Source organism: Xiphophorus hellerii, chromosome 20 (genome assembly GCF_003331165.1).
Source record: "Xiphophorus hellerii strain 12219 chromosome 20, Xiphophorus_hellerii-4.1, whole genome shotgun sequence".
Lineage (NCBI taxonomy): Eukaryota > Metazoa > Chordata > Actinopteri > Cyprinodontiformes > Poeciliidae > Xiphophorus > Xiphophorus hellerii.
Genome location: NC_045691.1, coordinates 9,516,546 through 9,541,018, shown reverse-complemented (window position 1 = coordinate 9,541,018; position 24,473 = coordinate 9,516,546). Strand labels below are relative to the sequence as shown.

Here is a 24,473-nt window from a genome sequence, read left to right as displayed (position 1 = left end):
AATTAAGATTTCTAGTACTTTATTTATTATTTTTCTGATAAATAAAATTTTTGGACCTCATTTGTATCAGTTGTGAAGGTCTTCAACCAAATCAGCCTGTCAAATAAATAGGAACAAATTGACTTCAGACAGCAGTTTGCACACCTTTGGCCTATCTCCCTGTCCAGGACTGAAAGCTTCATTCATCAGGTATCTGATGGCGAGGCCTGTCATGGTGCCCTGAGCCAGTGGAACGATCTCATTGATGGCTTTCACCATGTTTTCCAGCTTGCTGTGTGTCTTGAGGGAGAACTCACTGCGAACCTGAGCACAAAGAAGATGACTGTTGACAGCAACATAAGCAAACTGCTCATAGTTTCCACAATTCATCTGAAAGAAGATCTACAAATTAAATAAACTACCAAAGAAAATTTTTGTACACTATGAAAAAATAACTGGAAATGGTTTGGATAATGACTGCAAAAAGTACCTGGCTGGAGTACTGAACAACTCCCACTCTTGTGGTGTCTAGTCCAATGTCCAGTGTGTTCAGGATGTCGATCAAGAACTTCCTCATTGTCTCAAACTCATGTGGTCTTACGCTGCGGGAGCTGTCGATGAGGAAGACTAGATCCACCGGGCCAGACTTACATTTCTGATTAGGACCTGAGACATGGGTCACAAGAAAACACTGTTAAGATAGTTAATAGAACAAATGACTAACCAATGTCTTGAACTCGAAAGCAGGAAATATGTGAGTACACTTATTCTATGTGAATAAATGAGCACCAGCAAATCTTGACCTTTCACCTCCAGAGTCCCTCTCCTGCCCACTTCAGCTGGCCAGCTTGATTTTATGAGCAGTAGGGCGTTGATATTAAGAAAATAAATAACCACACTATAATAGTTGAAAGTTATTATAGAAAGTTACAATGAGAATACTGTAATTAGCTCACATTTTCCTCACTCTTCTCCTTATTTTATAATCATCAGATTTCCCACCACTTTATGTGAGCTTTTTTAACTGGAATCTGCTATTTTGTTTTTTGACGTTGATTTGATATTGGATTTCCATTTTTGTCAACAATTTGTCTCAAACTGTTTAAATAGATATAACATATTGATTTGATTTGTGATTTGCAATAAGACTCTTTTAAAGTAGTTGCTGTTTGCAACATCAGTAATTCATTATAAGACTTATTTGCAAACTAATATTTGCTCCACACTGTTAGAGTCAGGTTTGATAAAACAATAGATTATTTTCAGACCAGGTAGCATTGGGAAGCTCACTTAAGACTTACAACACCTAACCTTACTTTTCCCTGGCTCCAGCTTTCACTGGGCATCTGTTTTCATCTTTCATATTTGACTCACTTTCATGTCGTAACATCATCATGGTTCAAACACACTGCAGTCATGAATGAGTTTTTGATGAGCCTGTGTTTTTGTAGCAGATTTATAAGCTGGAATGGGATTGTTTGATTAATGTACATCCAGAGTTTCAGCCCAGGAGCTGAGCTTAAACTGGAAATAACAACCAGAGAGACACAGTGGTCAGTGTAAAAAGCCATGTGGGACTCATGGAATCCTTCTTTAGTCTCGAACAGACTGTGAGCAATGACAAAGTGTTTAAGCACCTCAGTGATTCTATTGTCTGGCCATGAACATGAAGTGAATAGCAGATGGAATGTGAATTGACTGTTTAAAAGTCATTTTAATGTAAATCATGAGTCCCATTAAGATTTGTTCCCACTGTGAGTAACAAAAATGTCAAAAAATTAAAGATGACATTCAGTTGATGTTTACAACCTAATATTTTCTCCTAGTAAAGGCAGACAGACTGACCTGATTTTGGTCTGGCGGTGGTGAAGACAGCAAGAGTCAGAAAAATGAAGACACTCAGTCCTCTGAGGTTTCCCATCTTCACTCTAAAGGTCACAATTTTGTAGAAAGTTCACCCACAGCTGCAGCTGGTTCCACTGGATAAGGACCAAACTGTAAAGATGAGAATTGGTGGTTCAGTCAGAGGTAAAGCAGACAGACAGACACATGAGCCAAAGTTTAAGGTGCATCTTAAGCAGTCATTGTGAAATGTCAAAGAAACTTTAAAAGGTTCAGACCAAAAATACCTGAATTAATAATCTAGGTTAAATACAATGGCAATGTTCACAGTAATTTCTACTTTAAGGAGATTACTACAACAACAACTACTACTACTACTTATACTACTGCTAATACTAATAATGTTTAACTTCAGTGTTGGGCGTGTTAAGCTGGAACTACCTGCTTAAAACCATAAAGACTGATAAAGGCAGTTAACATCAGAAGAAAATCAATCTATCGTTCATCTCAGGAAAAACATTATTTCTAAAGTAATGATTTTCTAAGCTTATTTCTCAATTTACAGGTAGTCAATGACAAATAGTAATCACAGAGAGTTTAGAAAGAAACTATTTAAAAAGACACAAGGCCAAAGAGAGTTTTTTAGAGTAGCACTAAAAATGATAGTTTTCCAGATTTACTGATGTTTGTTGTACTCACACAAACACACAAACATGTGTGCAAACAGAAGAGTTAAAAGCTGATGAGTACAATAGACATTACTCTTTAAGATGAGAGTACCTGCCTAATCTCTAGAGGGGCTGCTGCCTAAAACCAACAATCGCCTGAGCGATAGACAGAGTACACCCTGGGCAGGTCAGGGTCCGTCGTAGAGAAACATGACGCATTATATGCAGACATGCAGACACTCACACCTAAAAACAATTAACATTGGCCAGTCAACCAAACATACATGCTCTAAAATGTGGGAGAATGCCAGAGTACTCACAGAAGACCCAGAACATTTCTCACACACTGGGATCATATTTTGACTTCCTTTCAGTGGTGTTACCAACAGATTCACCCTTTAGCTCACCACATTTATTAACTCTCTGCCCCAAACTTTAATTTGCACCATCTACTTGTATTTTTATAGAACTCATTTTCTTTTTGCCAAATTCTTAATAAAACAGCTTGATTTACCGATTGTTCTGTATAGCCAGCGTGGCTATCATAAAAACAGGCTTTCACATTTAAAAACCACTTTATTTCCTTGACTGATTATCATGCAGCGATGCATTATTTGAAGATATTATCCTGTTCTGCTTCATTTCATTCGTTGGTGCTGAACACAGTGATTAGTGAGGAAAAAGGATTCCTGCAGAATTCTCCCCTTTGTGTTCCTAATGGCTCTGGCAGGCTTGTGTTGCAGTGGGACATTCCAGTCCTTCCCTATCATAAACCACTTGGCTGGAAACACCTGGTGAAGGTGCACAGCAGTTCCTGCTAATAGAAGGCTGTGGAGGAACACACACAAGTGTCTGACCTGCCTGTGTGTCTGTCAGTAACCCTGTAGGCTATCAGCTCGGCAGCAAAGGGGTAACGATAATGTCTGGAATGTGTTTATGTTCATGGAACCTGGTCAACTCAAACAGGCAGCATGAAAGCCACCTCTCTGTTTTTAGGTCCACAGAGACCATCCTGTGGGAGTTAATCTCTTTCAGACTGGTAGACAGAAACTGGAGTCATCCTGAGCTCAGATCAGAGTCATGAGTCAACAGATGTAGCAGAGCACAAAGGAACGTTTCTCTGCTTTTTGTCTCGTCTTTCTCTGAAGCATCTGTTCTTTCTCTCTGTGCCTACTTTCTCTCTCCTCCTTCAGTCTTGTCATTATTTTTTATTTTTACAGGAGCATCTCTGTGGTTAGTGGAAGGCCAGCCAAACATCTGGAGTACATTCCTTATGCTTTTAAATATATGTTGCAACAGAGCCAGGTCAATGGCTGCATCTTCTATAAAAGGAAGACAGAATTAGATTTTAAAGACAGAAAACATACAAGTTTTTTTAAACACAAACTTCCTATTGTTTTCAAGCCTGATAAGTCAAAACACTTACACAAAATTGCCCTTTTGATTCACCCCTTGTAAAACTGAAACACTATTATAGAGACGATGTCATAGCATCTGCAGCATTGATGGTACATATTACAGCTTCCATTTTCTTGACAAAAAAGAGAATATGTTGAACATGCTTCCTGTTGACGACACTGAAAACACACAACAAAAACAATTTCTCTACCAAGACTCCTTTTGCTCAAAATTTAAGAAATAACTGGAATCCTGAAGCTGAGGGATGAGGACATAATACTGTTCATGCCATAATTACGATATTGATTCAGCAGCCACACCAATAAAACAACTGCTAGTGTTGTTTCTTGTGTACCAGCAGTTACCAAAAATATCCACTGTGTGGCAGCCTTATAAAGCTAAACATATAATCAACATACATCAGCAGGCAGGGTGTTTGTGAACAGCTAATCTTGTGGAGCTAGAAGCTAATTTGACCACAGTTGGCTTAATAGTCAAAGGAGAAAAAAAATCTGCAGCAGGATGAATCTGAATGTGCAAGAAATAAAAAATCAAAAAAATGACTAACACCTGTCTTCCTGCTTCTTGTTAAGTTTACAATATGAAAAAAACATGAATAAATGAATAGTCTGTGGTTTCTCTCTGAGCGAAACTTTTGGTCCAAACATTATTTGGCATGTAATCAAGACAGGCTGCAAACTGGAATGCTGTAGATGTTAGAAATGCTGCCCCATAGCAAGAAGTTCCTGGGAGGGAGGGACAGAGGGAGGAAGGAGAGAGGGAGAGAGCAATGGATGGATGGATGGATGGAAAGTTGGCTTGTGACTGTGAAATTAATAGACACTAGTGATTCTGTTAGAATAAACAACAGGACCCAGAAAGAATATTAGAAAAAGAAAGCTAATATTTTATGCTGTATTATATTTATCTAATAAGCCACTAATGAGACGACTTGAGACTTGAGGCTGTCTAACCATGAATTGTGTGTGTGTGTGTTAAACAAAGACTTCTCAGTCTAACTTTCCCCTTACCCACCACCCCCACTCCTCATTTTGAGTCGTCCTCTCAAAGTTACCGTTCAGTCACCAAACAATGACCCACTACAATCCTGCTGCTGCTGCTCAGCACAACTGACACTCAAGCACAAACATCTCCACTGCCTCCCACAGGCCAGCACGTGTTCTATAAGCATCCACAAAGAAGATCATTCAGCCCAGAGAAACATATTTTCTCTTTAAACATCTTATTAACTGGCCAGTGGTGAAAGCTGCAAACAGTGTTGACAGTCAGTTATCAGCGTGGCTTTTACTGAGATCCTATTTCCTTTCATTAACACTTTGCATAAATCACAACTGTTTGCCTCCTTACTTTCTTCAAAAATATAGCAGGCTGTGTGATTACTGAACATTTGAAAGTTGAAATAAACTGAAAAGAAAAATCTACTTTGAGTTTAAAATCAAAGCAAACAGCAGTTAAATGTTTGTGAGGCAGTTTGATGCCACATACTGCAGCGCCAACCAGCCGTTACGTTTATAGATCTACTTCTGAAGAATAGCTGGGCCCCAAGTTGGCATTGGCATATGCTGGCATGCAAGTGAGATTACAACAGATGAAACATAAACTGTAATTTTTACATTTTGGCAGTAAAAACACAACGTTCTCTTTGTACCAGTCTATTTGCTCTTAAATACATGTAGCAGTACAAGTTTGGCTTTGAAACATTTATTTTTATGTTTTTTAGGGTTTTCCATTTCATTAATAAATGTGTCAAACTTCTGTGCATGTACAAAGTAGAACTGTTTTAGATTACTTGCCATAGATGGTTGATCTCAGAAAAGTTTTCAGCAAACTCTTGTGGAGTTATGGACTCTGCTGACCTCTGAAAAGTATATTGTATATTTTTGTCTTACTGATAAGGCTGTTGATGTGATTTATTGACTAGTTAAGACCAAATCTTGGTATAATTATGCATGTGCTAACACTGTTCTCTGTTATGCACAGTGTAGGTAGACTTTGTTAGAAAATACGCTCATATACAGAAGAGGTGAATGACTCTGAAACTGGTATCTAATTTTCTTATCCTCTGAAATTAAAAGGCTATTGCACAGTACAGTTTTGCTGTTCTATTGTTTTCATAAGTATCGATTATTTGATGTGCGGCTCTGGTACATAATTTTAATATATTTAGCCTGGCTAAGACTAATAAATATTCTACACTGATGAGAGATTTTTTAAACTAAGAAACTATTCTACTTCCCTTAAGAATAAGGGAAGTAATGGTCCCTTACTTCCTTACCTAGGAAGTAAGAGACCATATTGATGTACTGATGTAGTTTGATGTCCACTCAAACTATACAACCACTGCATGAAACAACCTCTGAGCTGACCTCAACTTCAGTTTGAGGCTCCTGCAAAAAAAATTGTACGAACAAGATGTTCAAGCTGCTCCATGTCTGATGTAACTGTGTAACTGGAGATCTGGGTTGTAACTTACTCTTCGTCTGGCATGCTTTACAGATTGTTGATTTAGTAGTGAATTATTAATCTAACAGTGATTCAGAGGACCACATTTAACTCTTTTCTATGTTACGTATATGAGACCTTTACCTAAATGTATAGTCCCGCACCTTTTGTCTTTAAATCTGAGGTGTTTCTCCAGTATCTCTTTACACAAATAAAGTAAAACACTTTTAAAGATAACTCTACAGATGGATTAGGATTGTAGTAAATTATGCAAGTGTGCTTTTTCACACAAACACTGTTACTTTGAGTTCAAATTGTTGCTAAGTAAAAAAACTGCTGGAGACACTGCAGGAGATGCCACTCTTTAAGATGAAAGTAAACACACCATCGCAAACGAAGCAAACTTTATCATGTGTGTCACCTCTGTGAATATAAGTAGTATGGCAGACCTGCTGCAGAGAGTGTTGTTTCAAATGCATAAGGATGGTTTTATATTTTCATCCTGCTGGCATGTCCACATTCACATTTGTTTGTCAAACTAAAAGTACTCTCTTAAATAGCGACCTTTAAGCAGGTATTAAACCAACTTCATATTAAACACACATTCTTGTATTAAATTTTTTTTATATATAGATCTGGAGTAATATCTTATTTTAAATGTCATATTTTCATTAGCCGTAAGCAGAAAAGTATCACAACTAAGAACTAAATGCTTAAACATAAGTCTGTCCATAATTAATTATGTGTTTCACTTGGTGAAATTGGTTCCTGAAAATAATGAATTAACTTTCTAATAATATTATTGTAATTCTAATTTCAACCTGCAGATATGAATTAGACTGTGCTATAACCTGGTACAGCATATCAAATTGGGACATTTAGGTTTGAGCTGCACACTGTCCCTTTTTAAACAAAGTTTATTATTGTTATTTCTTTAAATGGATCTGTATGCATAAAAATAAAAATAAAGAGTGTTACAGAGTTGGATAGAAAGATAAGCTTCAGGATAGACTTTTCCTGTTTTCCCGTCTACTGCCAGGTTTTAGATAAGATAAGCAACTTTTTTTGTACCTATTTATTTCCTGTTTGTTTGATATTTTTCCATTCAAAAACTTTTAAAAGCAACACTTTTCCTCAGTATAAAACAATCACTTTCTCACAATAAAATGCCTAAATGTCATGTATTGTACTTTAAACTGGCTTAATAACTATATAAAAAAAACAGAATATTCAATTTCTGAAAAACGTAGTCTTCAAATATGTTGTGTGTTAAAGAGAAAGGTGTGTGTGAGAAAGAAGCAGTTCAGGAACAGGTGATTATCTCTTTAGGTATATAGACTGAACCACACACACACACACACCACACACTTCTCACACACTGAAACTAGATAATAAGCTCATAATGCAGAGCAAACAGAAATACACTCTCACATTTGTTTTTCATCAAAGCTCCTGTTACTGTAGAATGGACTGAGATACCATCGCATGGATCAGTTCATGGTCAGATGGACATTTTGCAGAAATTAATTAACGCAGTTCTTCACACAGTGAGTATGGAATGTCGCTGCAGTGTTTAGGAATTCTGGAATTAGAGGAAATTAATCTTTGGTACTAGAAACTTTTTCACTTTAAATCAAAAGAACAGCTCTTGAACCAAGAAGTGGAAGAACATCTTTCCTCCTCACCTGACAGTAAGAGTCATGACCTGATTTTCCTTGGCTGCAAATGGATGCAAAGAATGATTGACTCTTGTATGCATTATCTTTGGATGGACACTTTCTTTTTCCCTTTTAGTAATTACAGAGGATGTGTGTTTTGTACTTATAGGAGGATTAATAAATATTAGATTTCAGCAGACCATCAACCTGGAACCTAAAGCTAAGTTAAGTCAACAGCTGCATGAGTCAAATTACAAAGCCGTTGGACCCAGTGTAGCACAGAGGAGACATTCTTTTTCTGCCAGAATAAAACCTGGCCTGGCATACATTTCCCTGTCCAACTAAATATTGATATTTATGACCATCTCATAAACAACTGGGTCTTGTACAGTTGGACTTGAAGATTTTCTACACAACCTTTGTCAACACAGAGAGACCATGAACGTGAAGTGCACCCAATCCTAAATGAGCAAAGGCTGTCATGGAGAAAGTGGACATCACAGATGATAATAGACAAGGTGAGTAAATGTTGATTTTGACCCTCTGTCAGACTGATTTGTGGGAAAATGCCAGTGGATAAGTGCCTGAGTTTGTGTCTATAGTTTTGTTTTGGTTTAAAGCTCCGCAGAGAAGAATGTAATTGCATCAAGTGGCAAAAGATCATAACTTATCAAAGCTACACAGACGGCAACAGCAACTAACGGAAATTATATTGACCTATTAAAATAACCCTAAAAGATATTGCTAGTGGCTTGTATAGCAAAATAGAAAATATCAGAAGTAACTCGTGTATTATGTTTCTTTACTCTGTTTTCGTTTGATTATTTTTTTCTACAAAATAACTCAAGATCAGTCAGATTGTATGGAAGGCAACTTTCCTTTTGTAATTTCTCAATTAGATGTAGGTATAGACTTAGACTGGGGCATTATGCTTCACTAAAGTACTCCTACCAATGTCTGAGCCTTCACAGAACAGATGTTCCTAATCTGAAATTAAATTATCAGCTGTTGTCTGATTCTTGGATGAAGTCCACATTTTTTAGATTGTTGCTCAAAAGATATAAAATCATGTAATTTTCCTTCAGAGCCTTTATGCGAATCTTTGTGTTTGTCTATCAGATAAAATGTCTATAGAATGCATTGGCACTAATAGTTGCATTGTGAAAAAGTGTGGAAGAATTCCAGGGGTATGGATACACCTGCAAGGCACAGCATATAATTTGCATATTAACATCTAACATGCAATTATAAGCTTATGCCATAATTATTTTTCCTTCATCTTTCATTCTCAAAGCAAAAGTTTCGTGAATGTTAACCATCCAATACATACACTTTATCACCTGTATTACCATTAAGACAGTCACCTGGTACCCATTCTTTACTTATTTACATTTAATTTGGCATAAGCAGGAATATTAAACGCAAGTTCACAGGAAAACCTCTGCGATAGCATAAGTTGATGCATGCAAAAGATTTATATTTTTCTCAAAAGCAGTTATAATGCATGCACTTTAAAAAAGAGCAAATATAGAAAGTTGTAAGCAAATTTAAACTCAGGCAGAACCTAAAATAAAATCCCAGAACCACAAAGACTAAACAACACTGATGCTGCAATGTTGAATTTATATAGCCAGCTGTCAAACAAATTATGAACAATGGACTTTCAAGATGTTACAGTTGCAACAGGGGAATGTGCAATACCTTTACCATATATGCCAATTTCAAGCTTGTCATATTGGACATTTCTATTAAACTATTTGCTTTAAGAGTGTTTTTCCTTTTAACTCTTAGACCTTAGAGGCTAAACAGATACCGAAAGCCACTTAAGTGTTCAATGGACAGGAGTGACACACTTTTTTTTATCTTGAAATAATTACCACATTCAATAAGTCTAAGCTTGCTCAAAAATCAAGTTATTCCTTTCCAAATATCATCAAAAGCCCATAAGTCATTGTCCATAAGTCTAAAAATTGTCCAATAAGTGCTAAACTCTTTGGACAATGAGTACATCAAAGTGCTTCCTGCCACCAATACTTGTCACCTCAAAAATAATGTGCAACTTCCCCTGCAGAACAGAAGTGGCCCAATTAAAGGGCTGGGATTACATATCTAAAAATATAAGAATATAATCATGATGGTTAAGATATAAAATTATTCTAAATGTAGGACCAGGTGTTGTAGATTGTATGCATTTATAAGTGAGCAATTAATCTTAACTTCTATTTTATGGTCTTATGAGTTGATGTCTGAAGAACAACTCTGACAATATTCACCCTTGTTTGCCCACCGAGTATGACGAGTATGATGTAAGATGATCCTCTCTTAATGGGAGCGGAAATTAAAGTAGGAGTAAAGAGGGTAAGATGTGGAAAAGAGAGAAATGGCATGTGCAGATGAGGTAAAAAAAATAAAAATAAAAAAAAAGAGTTATACTGTATATATATAAAATATAATTTCTCTATAAATTTGACAGACAGTTTGGAGCCGAGATGAAAAAGGAAAGCAAAGAAGTAGACCATGTGTCCATACACACTGACGCAGAAAGATATTCTGATGTAATTGTGGGTAGAAGGAGAGATCGGAAGGAGAGCAGAGACAGTCTCCCAGTAATTGGACCATCTTCTTAGTGATTTGGGATTTGAGTGACAGCTGGAGCGCATGCACAGATGAACACACTGCACTTCTTGTTAGTGGCGTTAGATTGGAAGCAGATGTTGACTCTGCTACTGTTAGCAGTTTTGTTGACTGCCTGACTGTTTTACTGGAGCTCTACCAGCTCACCCAGCTCACTGAAATACCTGCTGAGCTCCTGTAGATCTACCTGAGCCACAATTCATTCATTAAGAGTAGTTGTGTTCAGCGTCTTGTTTGAACCTATAAGAGGCTGCAATATCCAAAAGCAAAAAGGTTAAGATTAAAAATTCCCTTCCAAGTCATGTTTGGTTTGATAAAAGAAAGAGTTTCTGCAGAGCATCTGATAGCAAAGCCCAACACTTAATATTGGCTATGCTTTAGTTAGAAGTTAGAAATAAGGAGCAAAGTGGTTTGACAACCAATTTTACATTTTGCTCATTCTCATTTGCAAAGTATGTAATTGACACAGAAATATATATTAAACTTCCTCAATTGCTTATAATGGTCAACACAATCTTGGATCCAATGACCCTCTATCTGTCTATGTGGGTGTACACTCAGTTTCATTTTGATGTATAACTCATTTCTTTCTGCTTAGACGGGTTGACTAATCAGTCTGTCTTTCTGACCACCACCTTCATGCTGCCTGTACACAGCGTCACCTCCAGGCAACCAGTGGGAACCCAGAGCATTGCACTCCCTCACTAGCATTCATTCATTCAAACACAACCTTTCAAACCCCACAGCGGAATCGTTATGCACTTTCTAAATTTCGAAAAATATCAAAAATCTGTCAGCTTTTTACTCCTTAGAACAAAACATTTACAGCAGCATCATTTTGCAAAAAAATAAAATAAAAAAATAGATTTGTTAACTTTATTTATTGGTCCTTAGATCGAAAAATGAACATTTTAAAGATATGTAAAGTTTTTGGTAAAAACTAAAACAGACAAAACAAAACGCAACAACCACTTGAGCTTCAATCGGCAGCTTCTGAAAGGATTCATACTTTTTAAGCTGCACAAGATTTTCTCCTTATGCCAAAAGCGTTTTTAAATGATACTAAAATAGTCTTAGGATTTTCCCCGTTTTTCGACAGATTATTAGAACAAATCTCTCTCGGTCTGTCAGAAACGTCCATGCAACAGGCGATATTCTCCCACACAGACTCCGCTCTGCTCCCCACCTTCCCACTTCCCCCGGATCCGACAAATCCGCTGTCTCACCTGGGAACGCTGATGCCAGGACACGACGCACCGCGGACCGGCGGATGGGACAGGTAAGCCGGTTAGCACCGAGGTTCTTCACCTCCGGCACAAACACCAACTTGCACGCAACAACAAAACGGTTACCCTGGTCAGAGGCCGTAAGGTCGCGGTTCAGAATATCCCAAACTTTTGTCAGAGGAACCCTTGCCGTGGCGTGGGGAATGAGCGCTTGGACGTGAAAATGCGCTCGAGGTCTAACCTCTCATTTAGGAACCGATGGAATGAAGGAGTTGAGTTGAGTTGAGGTATTAGGATGCCAGGAGAAAATTAGGGGAGGGGGAGACCGCACCCCCTGCTAAAATCCGAATATCAGTGAGAGCTGAGGAGAGTTTGGAGCAGAGGTGAACCAGTACCCCAATCGTTTTGGATATTTAATCTTTCCTGTCCTCAAACAAAGTAATAATTGTACATTTTTCTACTTTCTTACATCTTATTAGATTTGTGGATTCTGGTTTAAGTTCATTTGTGACAAAATATATAAAATTTTTGTCATCGCAGGTCAGACACTGGACAGGTTCTGGTGCAGACTTTGTTTTGGAGGAGCATTATGGTTTTACAATCTGAAACTCGTCCAATGTAATAGCCCTAACATCAGTTGAGTCACTCATTCTTGTATCACTAAAACTCTTGACTAGAGCAACAAGTGCAGCAGAATATTTACTTTTTGGAGGTAGGAGGTCGTTCTCTCCCTCCCCCACCCACTTTGTCCTCAGCCCATTCAGTTGTTTCTCCTGTGAAATACCAGAAGGTCTGAACTCCTAACTTATGGTACTGTTCTTTGACCTTTTGAAGAGGTGACTGTCACCTTGGTGACTGACCACACAAATAGCTACATCCACGCAGGTTTAAACAGGGTGAATGGGATCGCCCTCAAACATGGGCAAAATGTTGATTATGGCTCAGAAAGCAAACATGTAAAGCAGACTGCTCAGATTTACATCTGTCATTTGAACATTTGATTTTTTGTCTTTGTTTTCCTTCCCCCTCTCTGAAAGTCAGGTTGACACATATTGAACATGTAAATGTTTCCCTACTGAGTGCTGTCATTTGCTCAGCTCTTGCTCTGTTTCCTTTTCTGTGTTAACATTTTCAGAAAACTTTGTTCAGTATTCTGAGTTACTGTTTTTGGTCACATAAATGCAAGAAAAATAAATTGTAGCACACTGGCGTTTTGTTTATATAAATATTTCATACTCTATTCTGTCAGCAATAAAAATATATATACATACTTCTTTCTATGTTAGTTTTTGAGATTGTCGTGGTTTTGTCCTGAGGGACGGAAGTTGCATCTACAAATCAACAGTCATACAATTCAAACCTGTTTTATCAATCCTTCCTTAAGAAGAAGAGTGAGTGCTGCTCTCACTGAGCAGCACTCTGTTCAGTCAGATGATTTACTGGTTTTGTAGATCTGAAAGAAGGATATAATTTGTGGTACTACTTAAGGAAGTGAAGCAAGACAGAGAAGTATGTGAGGGCAGACAAGAATGGTGGGGAGATGTGTGGTAGGTTTGGTAGATGGATAGGAGGTGGGGGTGGGTCACCTTTGTGTCAAGCTTTGTGTGTTAAATAGAACAAACAATGCTGAATCATGTGGAAATCTGAAGGAACATAGGACTAAGCTGAACATTTTAGTGTAACATTCAGTATGTTTACGCACATTTTATTTGTTTGTTTACATTTTATTAATCCAAATTCATGCCAAGAGGACAAAAAAATACTTTTTAAAAAGCAATATAGTTTGACTAGGTTCAACTAGGGTTTCAGACATTAAAGTACTTTTATTTGCTTTAAAATATTGGAAAGCAACATGTTTGCTATGCTGCTCCACCATGACGAATTAATATAAAAAACTGAAAGAGATAGATATACAAATAATACACACCGTGGCTGTATGTTACTGACGTCATTGTCATCCAATTAGGAGAATTGACCCAGGCTTTCAAGGCTGTCATCTTCTGGGTGGAGCGAGAGAGGCAAAACAGGAAGCTCATGCAGACCAGAGCGTCACCATCCTGCACGCCAAGGTTGCTCAGAAGTCTTATGGCAACGAGAAAAGGTCTGATAATGTGTCTCTGGTATTGAAAAAAGCATTCTGCAATACAAAAGATAACAGAAATAAAAAATACAACAATGTGGCTAACTTGAAATAACCCCCCATTTTGTCATTGTACCTTTATCTAATGTAAAGTCACGACACATTAGAAGCTCTTTGAACCTGTTGGACATGTTCCTGCTTTAAAGTGCAGAAAAAATGGACTAAAAACTCTGCTAATATGCTTATTAATTTTAGAGTTTTAGAAAGAAGCAGATATAAGAGCAAAAAAAGAATAAAATGTCTGACTCACAATAAGAAATAAGAGACTGTACAGTAAGGGCAGATTTACAACCGAAGAAAAAGTTCAGTACAGTTATTAAAATGTGCATAAAAGTGAACAAACTGCTTGTATATTTATATTGATGTACACTTCCACATCTCCATCAGGTTTTTCTGCCCTCCACCTTGTGTTTATATCAGTGGTCATGGATGGAGAGTCATGCAGGATCATTTGAAAGGTGACGTGACAAAAACATTTAAATTAAGATATCAAATCATCCTTTTCAATCTAAATTATTTCTTCTTCTGTCTGACTTCCTACCACCCCATTCAACATTCCCTATTTTTCTCTCACTACTTGTCCTGCAGCGGGAGGTTATGGGGACTCAGTCTATCGGATATGTGGTTACATGTGTCTGGACAGCTCCAGTCAGTCACAAGCAGACGCATTCAAACTACTTTTTGATGAGCAACCAAACTCAAGGGTGAGAAAGCTATGTTTCCCTTGTTTTTCACAAATGTGGTGTTAGAATTCATGTTTGTTTCCAAATACTTTTTTTGGCACCAATACTATCTAGCTTCAACCATCAAAATCATTTTCTTTTTTTGTTTTGTTGGCTCTAGTGGCCTTTATTTGGTATTGAAAAGGATTTTCAGATAATAAAGAATTTTGGTTAGCTTCAAGAAAGTTTATTTAGAAATTACAGGGCATGCTCATGGTTTGTGGGGCCATTTCAAACATTAGTTTGGGAGATACTGTGAGGATCTCCTCGATCCAGTCACCATGTTCTCAGGAGGTGCAGAGGCATTTTCATCCTGACCCTGGGGACAGTTGTCCAGATCTTTATTCCTCCAGAATCACAGAGGGATTCATGGGAGCTTGGTCTACATGTGTTTTGTGAATCTGGAGAAGGTTTACAACACAGTTCCCCGAGGGTCAACGGTCATGACCTCCTGTGTGTCCTGGAGCAATTTGCAGTAGAGTGCAAAATGGGCAAGTGTCTATTACCCCAACCCTTAAGTCACAGGTTGCTGGTTGGAGATTAGACTCCACCTCAAAGGGAGAAGGGAGAAGTGGTAAGGTGTAGAGCAGTGTTACACAACCCCGCTGTCTTGCATAGGTTTTTCCCCACACACCTAAATTAAATTAACAGGTGATTAAAAAGATTCAACAAAAGTTAATGGCATGCTGAGGAGGTATCAAAGTCATTTGAATCAGGTGAACCTTGAGCAGCCCTAGCATTTGCTAGAGGGATCATAAAACCCTTCTGGGAATTGTTTGGGATCCTCCAGAATGAGCTGGAGACGGCATCTGGGTATCCAGATGGATGTGTGGGTAATTAGAGCAGCATACTGATCCCTGAGAAAAAAACAAAGCTGTACTTCTGCTTTTGTTTTTCTGGTTTAGAGATAATTGAACGTTTTCTCTAAAAATAGTTTGAGACAGAAATATCCCAGTAAGTTCTAGTTTATGTTTCTGTTTTTTTCGTTTTGACACTGACTGTCATTGTTTCTGCAGCAGTTGTTTGCTTGTGCAAAGTCCCTCTTCATCTCCGACCAAGACAAGAGGAAGCATTTTTGCCTGCTGCTGCGACTTTTTTTAGGCAACAGACAGGAAGTGGGTTCCTTCCAAAGCAGGATGATCAAAGTGATCTCCAAACCTTCCCAGAAGAGACAGTCCATGAAAAATGCTGACTGTGAGTCACGCTTTTCAATCCAGGAAGTCTACCTGTTTTTATTTACTTTACTTTTATAACAAAGCAAAGTAAATTTCTAACATTAGAATGATGCACAAATTGTACAATAAACAACAAAGCATTAAGGTAGAAAGGAAGACAAGAAAATCAATATAGAGAGAAAAATTAGCTTGAATTAAAGTTATTGAATTTAGAATGTATTTTTCTGGATATACTCATTCTTAAACACCCACGTCAGTGTAAAATTGCGAAACAAATAGGAGGCTAATTTGCTTAAAAGTTTGACCCTCTTCAGTAGACAAATCTGGATCTTTTGGTGAACCAGTGTAGTTATAAGTGTACCTTTGGGGCAGTTAGCATTTTTTATGGGGCAGACCACACATTTAGTTTGGCATTACAGCACAATGTATGGCTTCATTTTGTGTTGCTTAACCAGTGAGCCAAATTTTACTGAAATGGTGAATGCACCAACACATACAAGTCTAAATTTTTTTATTGGAACAATAAAAAATATATTAAGATTCATAATATGGGGGCGTGCTGTGGTGGCGTAGGGGTTAGAGCGACCCGTATTTGGAGGCCTTGAGTCCTCGACGCGGCCGTCGCGGGTTCGACTCCCGGACCCGACGACATTTGTCGCATGTCTTCCCCCCTCTCCTTCCCCGTTTCCTGTCAGTCTACTGTCATATAAGGGACACTAGAGCCCAAAAAAAGACCCCCTGGAGGGGTTAAAAAAAAAAAAGATTCATAATATGCAGACTCTTTCAAGCATGACATAAACTTTAATTATTAAGCAGTATTTGACAGGTCTAACAGTGCACAATCATCATGATGATCTGTTCATTGCAGCAGAAGATGGGAACGATGTATGAAATATCAAAATGTACACTTTTACTCATCACAGAAAGACCTGAGGTATGAATAAGTGTAGTGTGTCTTACAGTGTGCCTTTATGTATTTCCAGTGTGTATATCCTCCTGCTCCAAAGTGGCTTTGTTCAACCGTTTACGCTCACAGACGGTCAGCACTCGTTACCTCTCGGTGGACAGAGGAGCTTTCATAGCCAGTGCCAGACAGTGGACAGCCTTCACCATCACCATGGGTAAATGTATGCTAGTGTGTGTCACTGCTGGTGTACTACCTGTAAAGTATTTTCAAAGGTTTTTGTATTCAGACGTGATCATGCGTCTTGTATTCTGCCAAAATCTCAGTGGAGTCAGATAATTATCTAACTGAGAACTAAGTCGTGACTTCAACAAGGAGATATTTTATATTGAATATTGGATGTTCTAGTAGGTATGTGCAATCCTTTAAAATTTCACATGATTAGGACATGCAAAAAATTCACAAGTTCTCATTAATCAATCTCTCTAGAGTATCCAAGGTCAAATGCTATCTTCTGTTTAGCACCAGTTTGCTGTAAAACTGAGGACTGGAGACATTAATGTCCATGGAAGAAGGTTGATAAGCCAATGGATGTACTCCATAATGTACTCTAACAGTGTGTTACAGGTGCTCAGCATCTCAGATCCTCCACCATAACCAACATTGTGCTAGAGATGCTTTCCCACATCTTCAAACATGGAATGTTTGTTAGGAGTAATCCACATGTTTAAGTTTTTGATATCAAGACAGAATTTTATTTTTCTCAGAATTCCTCCAACGCAGCAAGACTTCATCAAATGGTTGCAAAGACTAATTCTTTGTAGCAGTTCTCTAAGTGAGATTTGAACATTGTTTTTCCACCAGTACCATGCCTGATGACAAGATAAACATGGGTTCTCATCATTTTTATGCTTTTTGTATGGTTTTTGTAAGGGTTGCCAATAAATGTAGAAGGTGAAATATGCATCCAATAGTTGAACAGAAACAAAATAAAAATAAAAAAACACAAAATTAAGATTGGATATGGTAAAGTGCTAAAATATATATTCATCTCCACAAATATGTTGACTCATGAGGTCTAACAGCAAATATCTCTTTGATAGCATCAAACTTCTACTTTTAGTTATCAGACAGCTCACCTCATAATTCAACCACCCTGCGTTAATAAAGACGCTGTATGTGTAAGCAGGTATTCATCAGCCTTTTCCCCTCACAAGTGCGCTGGAGCCCACCTAAAGGTCAGGGAGGTTATTTATGTAGCACGGTGCTTCGTGAGCGCAGACCTCCCACAGCCAAAACCTCAGCCTCAAGTGGTCATCCATCAGCGTGCCTCACACCATCTCCACATCACTCCTACTGTCTGTCTTCACAAAAAATACACTACTGTATGGAAATTAAATATATTTAATAAGAAAAGATTTATTCACATGGTGGAAACATTTCTATGAATAGTCACACAAAGTTCTTGTGTGTGTTTGTAGTGGATGACCAGCGTGCTGACCAGGGTGGGATTGTGCTGAGTGAAGGCTTCATCTGTTATGGTTCTGTGGTCCAGTTCATTTGCACTGAGTCAGGAGTTGCCCTGCCACCCATGGTAAGACACACACACACACACACACATTCAAGCACATGTGCAAATTTAGGGCATGGACCTCAGTTTTGCTGTCATGCTTTGTTTCCTAAGAGAGAACTGTCACTTTAAATACTGCAGTGCGACTAAGTTACATCAAAAGGTTTCTGAATTATTAAATTACCAAAATAGCTACATCAAAGATTTGTAGCTATCTTTGATTAATTTAAAATATTAAATTAATACCAATTTAATATTTTGGTATTAAATTACCAAAATAGCTACATCAAAAGATTTCAGAATTATTAAATTACCAAAATAGGATCAGTCGTATAAGAGAAACTTAAACATATTTCAACAAGCACAGCATAGGAACTCTGAGGTTATGAAAATATTCATACTATGCAGAGTTTGGGATGAGACCTGCAGGAATAAAAGATTATTTAGACTAAACCAGAAAAAAGGGAAATTTTGAAGTGACTTGAAGAAAACAGCAGAAGTAACCAAAATGTCAGGTGTGAGGTGGTTGTATGCAGTGCAGTGGACATGAATAAGTTCATGTTTGGGATTATAGTTTTGTCATAAACTCATTGTTGTTAAGGGTACAAAAACATCATTAATGTCAGCTTCATGCTGTATTTAGAAACAACATGAATGTAACATGTAATCTGAAACACATGCTCAGTAAATTTTGGTCAGATTTTTTATTCTTTGAATACAAATATGCCAAGATGATCATATTTTTAATATCCTTATTTAGCTCAAATTTCCATCAAAAGGAACCAAGAGAAAATTTGTCTATTGAGAGTTTTCACCAAAATATTAACCCCAAAGTATTATAAGTAGCAATTATGATTAATCAGTAGTTTGGGAAAATTAAAGAGAATAATCTCACTCTGTTTTTGTCCTTGTTCTATAATTGCAGAGCATTTAAAATAGCTCCTATCCCTTCATCCTAACATAATATCAACTCTGACCCTTAGATGGTTATGTGAACATTTAGTCCCATAAAAGTTCTCCATTTTCTCCCATCATCCAATTTATTCCAGACTTAGATAAATGTCTGAGCAGAGTCCCTCATTTTTCGCAGAACAGACCTTTTTCTCATAGCCCTTGAGCTGCTGACACAACACACTCTGCTGTGGGTCTTGTGAAAGTCGGTTAAATTATACCCTCATGCTACACCTCTATATGTTATTGTAGTCGATTCCTATTACTGCACAGTTTGTTTAAAGTTAGAAAAATTTTGCCTGCTAAGTTGTTAGCGTGACAAGATTGTTGGCTCTGATTCCTTTAGCGGTTTGCTCCCAGATGTTTAAGGTTGGATGTATGGACCATAAAGTTCAACCAGATCAGCAGACTTAAGTATTAAAACAACATTTTTAAAATATTGTGAGCTGTGGAGTAAGAGAGGTTTTAATTGTAGGCTGTTAATATTTACGATCTGGACCTAAAACATGAAATTACCAAAGTTAATTGACTGAAATATTTTTATTGATTGACTGGATTGACAAGCTTCTTTTTGAGATTGTTATTAACTTCCTTAATAAATATTAATTGTTCATATTAATATGCATACATACATCAAAACTGGTCAAAATTATTAAATCAAGCAACGTTTTCACTACTCAACAACAACATCAACTACAGATGAGAAAGTACAGAGAGGGATGGATGAGACACACAGCTGCTAGAATTACAGATGGGCTTATGTGGTTTAGTGGACATACTGACCAATCAAAGTGCTTTTACATAAGAGCTACACTTACAAGCCACACTCATCACAATGCAGATCGATAGACTGCTTGCTCAGCAACACATTATCCTGGCGCCAACCTTGTAAATTTTCAATTGCGATGCAACTATTATTCTCAGGAAGCCACTCTGCAGAGCTGTGCAACGACTCTTTCTCTTTGCTCTTGCCATCTGCATGTTTGTCCTCTTGATATTCATTATTGGCAGGAAATTCAAAACGCTATACAAAAGGAAGCATTTCTATACAGCCATCAATATTCCAAAATATTTACATTTTTAAACCTCATAAAACAGTCTGGTCCTTTTTGTGAGAAATTACTTGATATAAAAATTTTTGGTTTTTTTTACTTTGAAAAGAGACGTTGTTTTGCTAGTGAGCATGTTTTTTAACTAAATGATAGCATTATGTAGCCAACGTGAGTGAATGGCAGCATAAAAGGCAGCTTAACAGGCTGCCTTTGTGATTATGCTTTGTTTTTACTTTGCCTCAACTACTAGGATAATATGGGATCTCTCAGCACCTCTCGGCTGTGCCTGTCAGAACTGTGACAAGAGCAAAACCACTGCACTGTCTGCTATGTCTAATTCATTTACAGCAGCCTGTTTGACCAGAACAGTGATCTTGAGTTATTTCCATTAAGCCATGCTCAAGTCTGGGGTTTCTATGGCTTAAATTGATTGCATTATTGTAAGATTTCCACAATAAAATAAGTTAGTTTGCTTTCAGATTGAATATTACTTTTTTTTTTTTTTTTTTGAACTCTCTGCCCAGCTGTGAACTGGTGAAAATTTTACTGCATGTAAATGTTTGGATATAACTTTAATGCACCACTAAAAAGTTAAGTGAGGCGTTTTTAGTAAAATCTCAGCTTGTTCCTTTAGCTTACTAAACTCGTTTTCACAGGAATTAGATTTTTTTTTTTTCTGCAGAAATTATCTTTGAGGGTCTGGAAACATTCCTGAGCTTTTCGATCCCTTCAGGTTATCCGGAAGGTCAACAAGCAGCACGCCATCTTAGACGTGGACGAACCCGTTTCTCAGCTACACAAGTGTGCCTTTCATTTCAGAGACAATCCCAACGCTTATCTGTGCCTATTGAATGATACCATCATACAGTACCAGGTAAAGCACCACCTCACTCTATTTTCCTTTCTTTCTATGCTCCGTCTACATTATCTTTAATTTTTTTCAATATCTCAATTTCTTTATGTCAACTTGTCTTCTGACATTTCCTCCACCTTTACTCTGATGAGGCTCCATCCAGCATCAGAGACTCCAGCAGGGTGGTGCTAAACGATGGATCCTGCTGGACCATCATTGGTGTGGAAGTGGTTGAATTCACCTTTAATCAGGGTTTGACCTGCATTCAGACCCCAGTCAGTCCTTTTCCTGTTATTAATGGGTTAGAGGTGAGTTTGTCAAAGCATAACTTCTTTAAAAATATTTTGGAGTTCTTTTCCATAGATTTTCTTAAATCAGTTTCACCTTATCTAGTTACATGTTGACACTACAGACATCCGCATTATTTAAATGGGTTAATCTGCAGTTTTATTTAACCTAATATAAAAGGGAACAAAATATCTCAGTTAAAAATATATTCTTCATAAATTCTGTATGTTTTTGAAGGTGAACGGTGGAGGACATGTTGCCATGCTGGAGATCCATGGAGAAAACTTCAGCCCTCACCTCAAGATGTTGTTTGGGAACAGAGAAGCTGAGACGATGTTCAAGTGAGTTCAATAAGGGGAAATCCGGATTATGATAGGAGGGAGGTAAACAGAGAAGTACTGGGTAAACTTTAAAATGGGGCAAGTCAGTGAAGCTTTAAAGAGATATTGTTAAAAGATAAGTAATTGCAGATTAATAAAGACGTATGCAAAAAGTCATATTGGAAACAAGCAGTCATCTATTTTACATGACCAGAGGTATAACGAAACTTTAATACAGTAAGCATCACATGGAGTAGCTCAGCTCAGTCTACAGGGAGACTCCTCCACTTAACTCTTCCGTGGGAGCTTTTAATTTACAGGATGGTTCTGAAGAAACTGGACAGCCATCCATTCTCTTACTGAATCTCACACAGGATGAAAGCAGTTCCTCTGACGCAAGAACTGGCCTCAGATCCCACACCTGAAGAGCTGGGGAATCATACTTTAGGGTCTCTGGTGGAAGACAGCTCACCACGAGTTTCTGCCAGAAATCCTCTCAGCAGCTCGGTCGTATCTAGGAAAGCCTTGTTTGAATAACTTGGCCTTCCACAAAGTGCTGTTTGTATGAAAAGCTGAAGCCAGACAGCAACATGACCTTTCATAACCACATAGCCCCAAAGTGTAATTTCGCTTTAAATGACAAATGACTATTTCTTTGGTTTTGTTTATTTTACACTACTCTTGTTTCTTCATTTTGTCTGAAGCAATTAGAGAAAATCTTTTAACTTACCAGGAGACAACTTTATGTAAATTATGGAAGGTTTTTAAATGGTTTTACTTTTTACTGATTTTTTACATACATTTAACCATAATGACAATACAAAGTCCTGACTGTATTTTATTTGTCATTTGAGCTGTAACACAACTTTAAATAGAAATATTATACACTATCTCAGTTATTACCTGATGTTTAGTGACCCCGTCTACTACTTGTGGAAATATACAAGTAAAATCAAGTTAAATGACAAATGTGAAGTTAAGCATGTCTACGTTTATTCTCTTGCTTTTATTCTCATAAATCTTACTCCCGTGTTTCTGTACTTTTCTCTCTTTAGGTCTCCCAAATCTCTGCTCTGCGTTATTCCTGATGTTTCAGTTTATAGTGACAGCTGGCGCTGCTTTCGTCGCATTATCACTCTTCCTTTGTCGCTCATCAGAACTGACGGCCTCATTTACCGTACATCCTATAGCTTCACCTACACCCCGGAGCTCCACCTGTCTGCATCCTCCCGAGGGGCAACCGGAGGCAGAGAGGGAGGGGCAGATGGAGGCCAGGAGGATGGAGAGGACATCCTGTTAGAGACAATTCATCAAGAATTCACCAGAACTAATTTTTCACCTCTTCATGCAGAGTTAACCGTCTTGTTTACAGTCCTCAGCTGAATTAATATTATGAAACAAAGAAATAAGGTCTGCAGTCTGGTCCAATTACATAAAATCACTCATTGTAGTCTTTTGTAGACTTCTTTGTTCCTGCAGAAATACATTTCACACAGGGGTCTCCAATGAAGGGTTTAAAGAAATAGTAATTATTTGTTAAGATGTCTCTTTCAGTGGGTTTGTTCATGATGCAATTTTTCAAATCCAAGGAATATTTGGATTCAACCTTTGCCATGCAGCAGGAAGTTCGTCTGTATTGAAGATAGAGAGAAAACACTGATTTTCTGTGGGCTATCAGAAAGACACATCTTGGTATGTCTAATATAATATTATAATGTTTATTGAAGAAGAAAATATGTCTTGCAACAAAAGACCTACTGACCGCTCTGTGAGAGGATGTTTTTTCTGAAGGGACAGACTGAGACAGCCTGCGGAGAGAATAAACTGCTTCCTATTTGATCCATTTAGAAACAGCTTCCAACTTCAGTTTCTGTGAAATGAAGGAAGCAAGAGTGTAATCTGAGGGTGTACCTTTTTATGTTTGCATGCTAGTTTGTGACCCAGCTTGTCATAATTTAAAGTCATGTAAGACAAACATGGTTCAGTTTTAAGCAACCAGATTATCAATAATCACCATCATATACTGAGAAAGGGAGTTAGGAAACTGAACAAAAGTCTGATCAAATCTCACAAATAATATGTGCATATAATTTATATGGTGACTATTTACATGGGTTGGGCAAAGCATGGGGTCTTTCTCGAGACCTCTGCCTCCAGAGGCCATAGGGTGAGAGGCACGGTGTACAAAGTTGACAGGTTGCCAATCTGTCACAGGGACAGTGACGCACATTAAAGAAACATTTAATACAGAAGTGCACCAAATAAACCTGCTTAAAGGTTTTTAACCTTAAGTAGTTTCACAAGGTTGCTTTTTATCTGACAGGACAACCTTATGAGAACATATTCTAATTTATTGAAAATGACTCTGCACTCTGAGGAAACCAGAGTACCCAGAGAGCAACTTTACACAGAAACTGTCAGGAATTCAACACAGGGCCTTGTTGGTTTGAGGCAACAGTATTACAACCAAAAGATCAGCTGAAAATTAACTGATCAAAACTGCCTCTAACAAAAGGCAGATGCAACATATTGCAGTCGTTTGTTTTTTACCTACAGTGGCATTTAGGTTCTTAGTGGAATTGGGTAAGGAGAATAGTTACACTTGGTGAGAACATTCAGACTCCACACAA

General features: G+C 37.7%; 3 protein-coding genes across 3 annotated transcripts in view; 2 read left to right on the top strand and 1 right to left on the bottom strand.

The window, feature by feature from the left end:
* LOC116711088 (matrilin-4-like) overlaps positions 1-12,144 on the bottom strand; it is a 28,097-nt gene extending 15,953 nt beyond the window's left edge. Inside the window, 4 exon segments of the mRNA XM_032550464.1 lie at positions 145-303; positions 470-645; positions 1,825-1,974; positions 11,869-12,144. Of these exon segments, the coding sequence (XP_032406355.1) occupies positions 145-303; positions 470-645; positions 1,825-1,900 (411 nt within the window). The 5' untranslated portion in view covers positions 1,901-1,974; positions 11,869-12,144.
* Positions 8,490-15,209, top strand: LOC116710382 (recombining binding protein suppressor of hairless-like protein). The gene is made up of 6 exons (XM_032549401.1): positions 8,490-8,526; positions 11,774-11,921; positions 13,835-13,969; positions 14,396-14,466; positions 14,597-14,712; positions 15,084-15,209. Exons 1-6 carry the CDS (start codon positions 8,490-8,492, stop codon positions 15,207-15,209), a joined length of 633 nt encoding a protein of 210 aa, XP_032405292.1.
* A 657-nt stretch (positions 15,210-15,866) lies between these two features.
* On the top strand, positions 15,867-23,200 carry LOC116710381 (recombining binding protein suppressor of hairless-like protein). The gene is given in 8 exon segments (XM_032549400.1): positions 15,867-15,924; positions 16,889-17,026; positions 18,291-18,403; positions 21,116-21,256; positions 21,388-21,543; positions 21,761-21,864; positions 22,899-23,175; positions 23,177-23,200. Coding segments are annotated over 8 exon segments (1,011 nt in total).
* Positions 23,201-24,473: the final 1,273 nt, after the last annotated feature.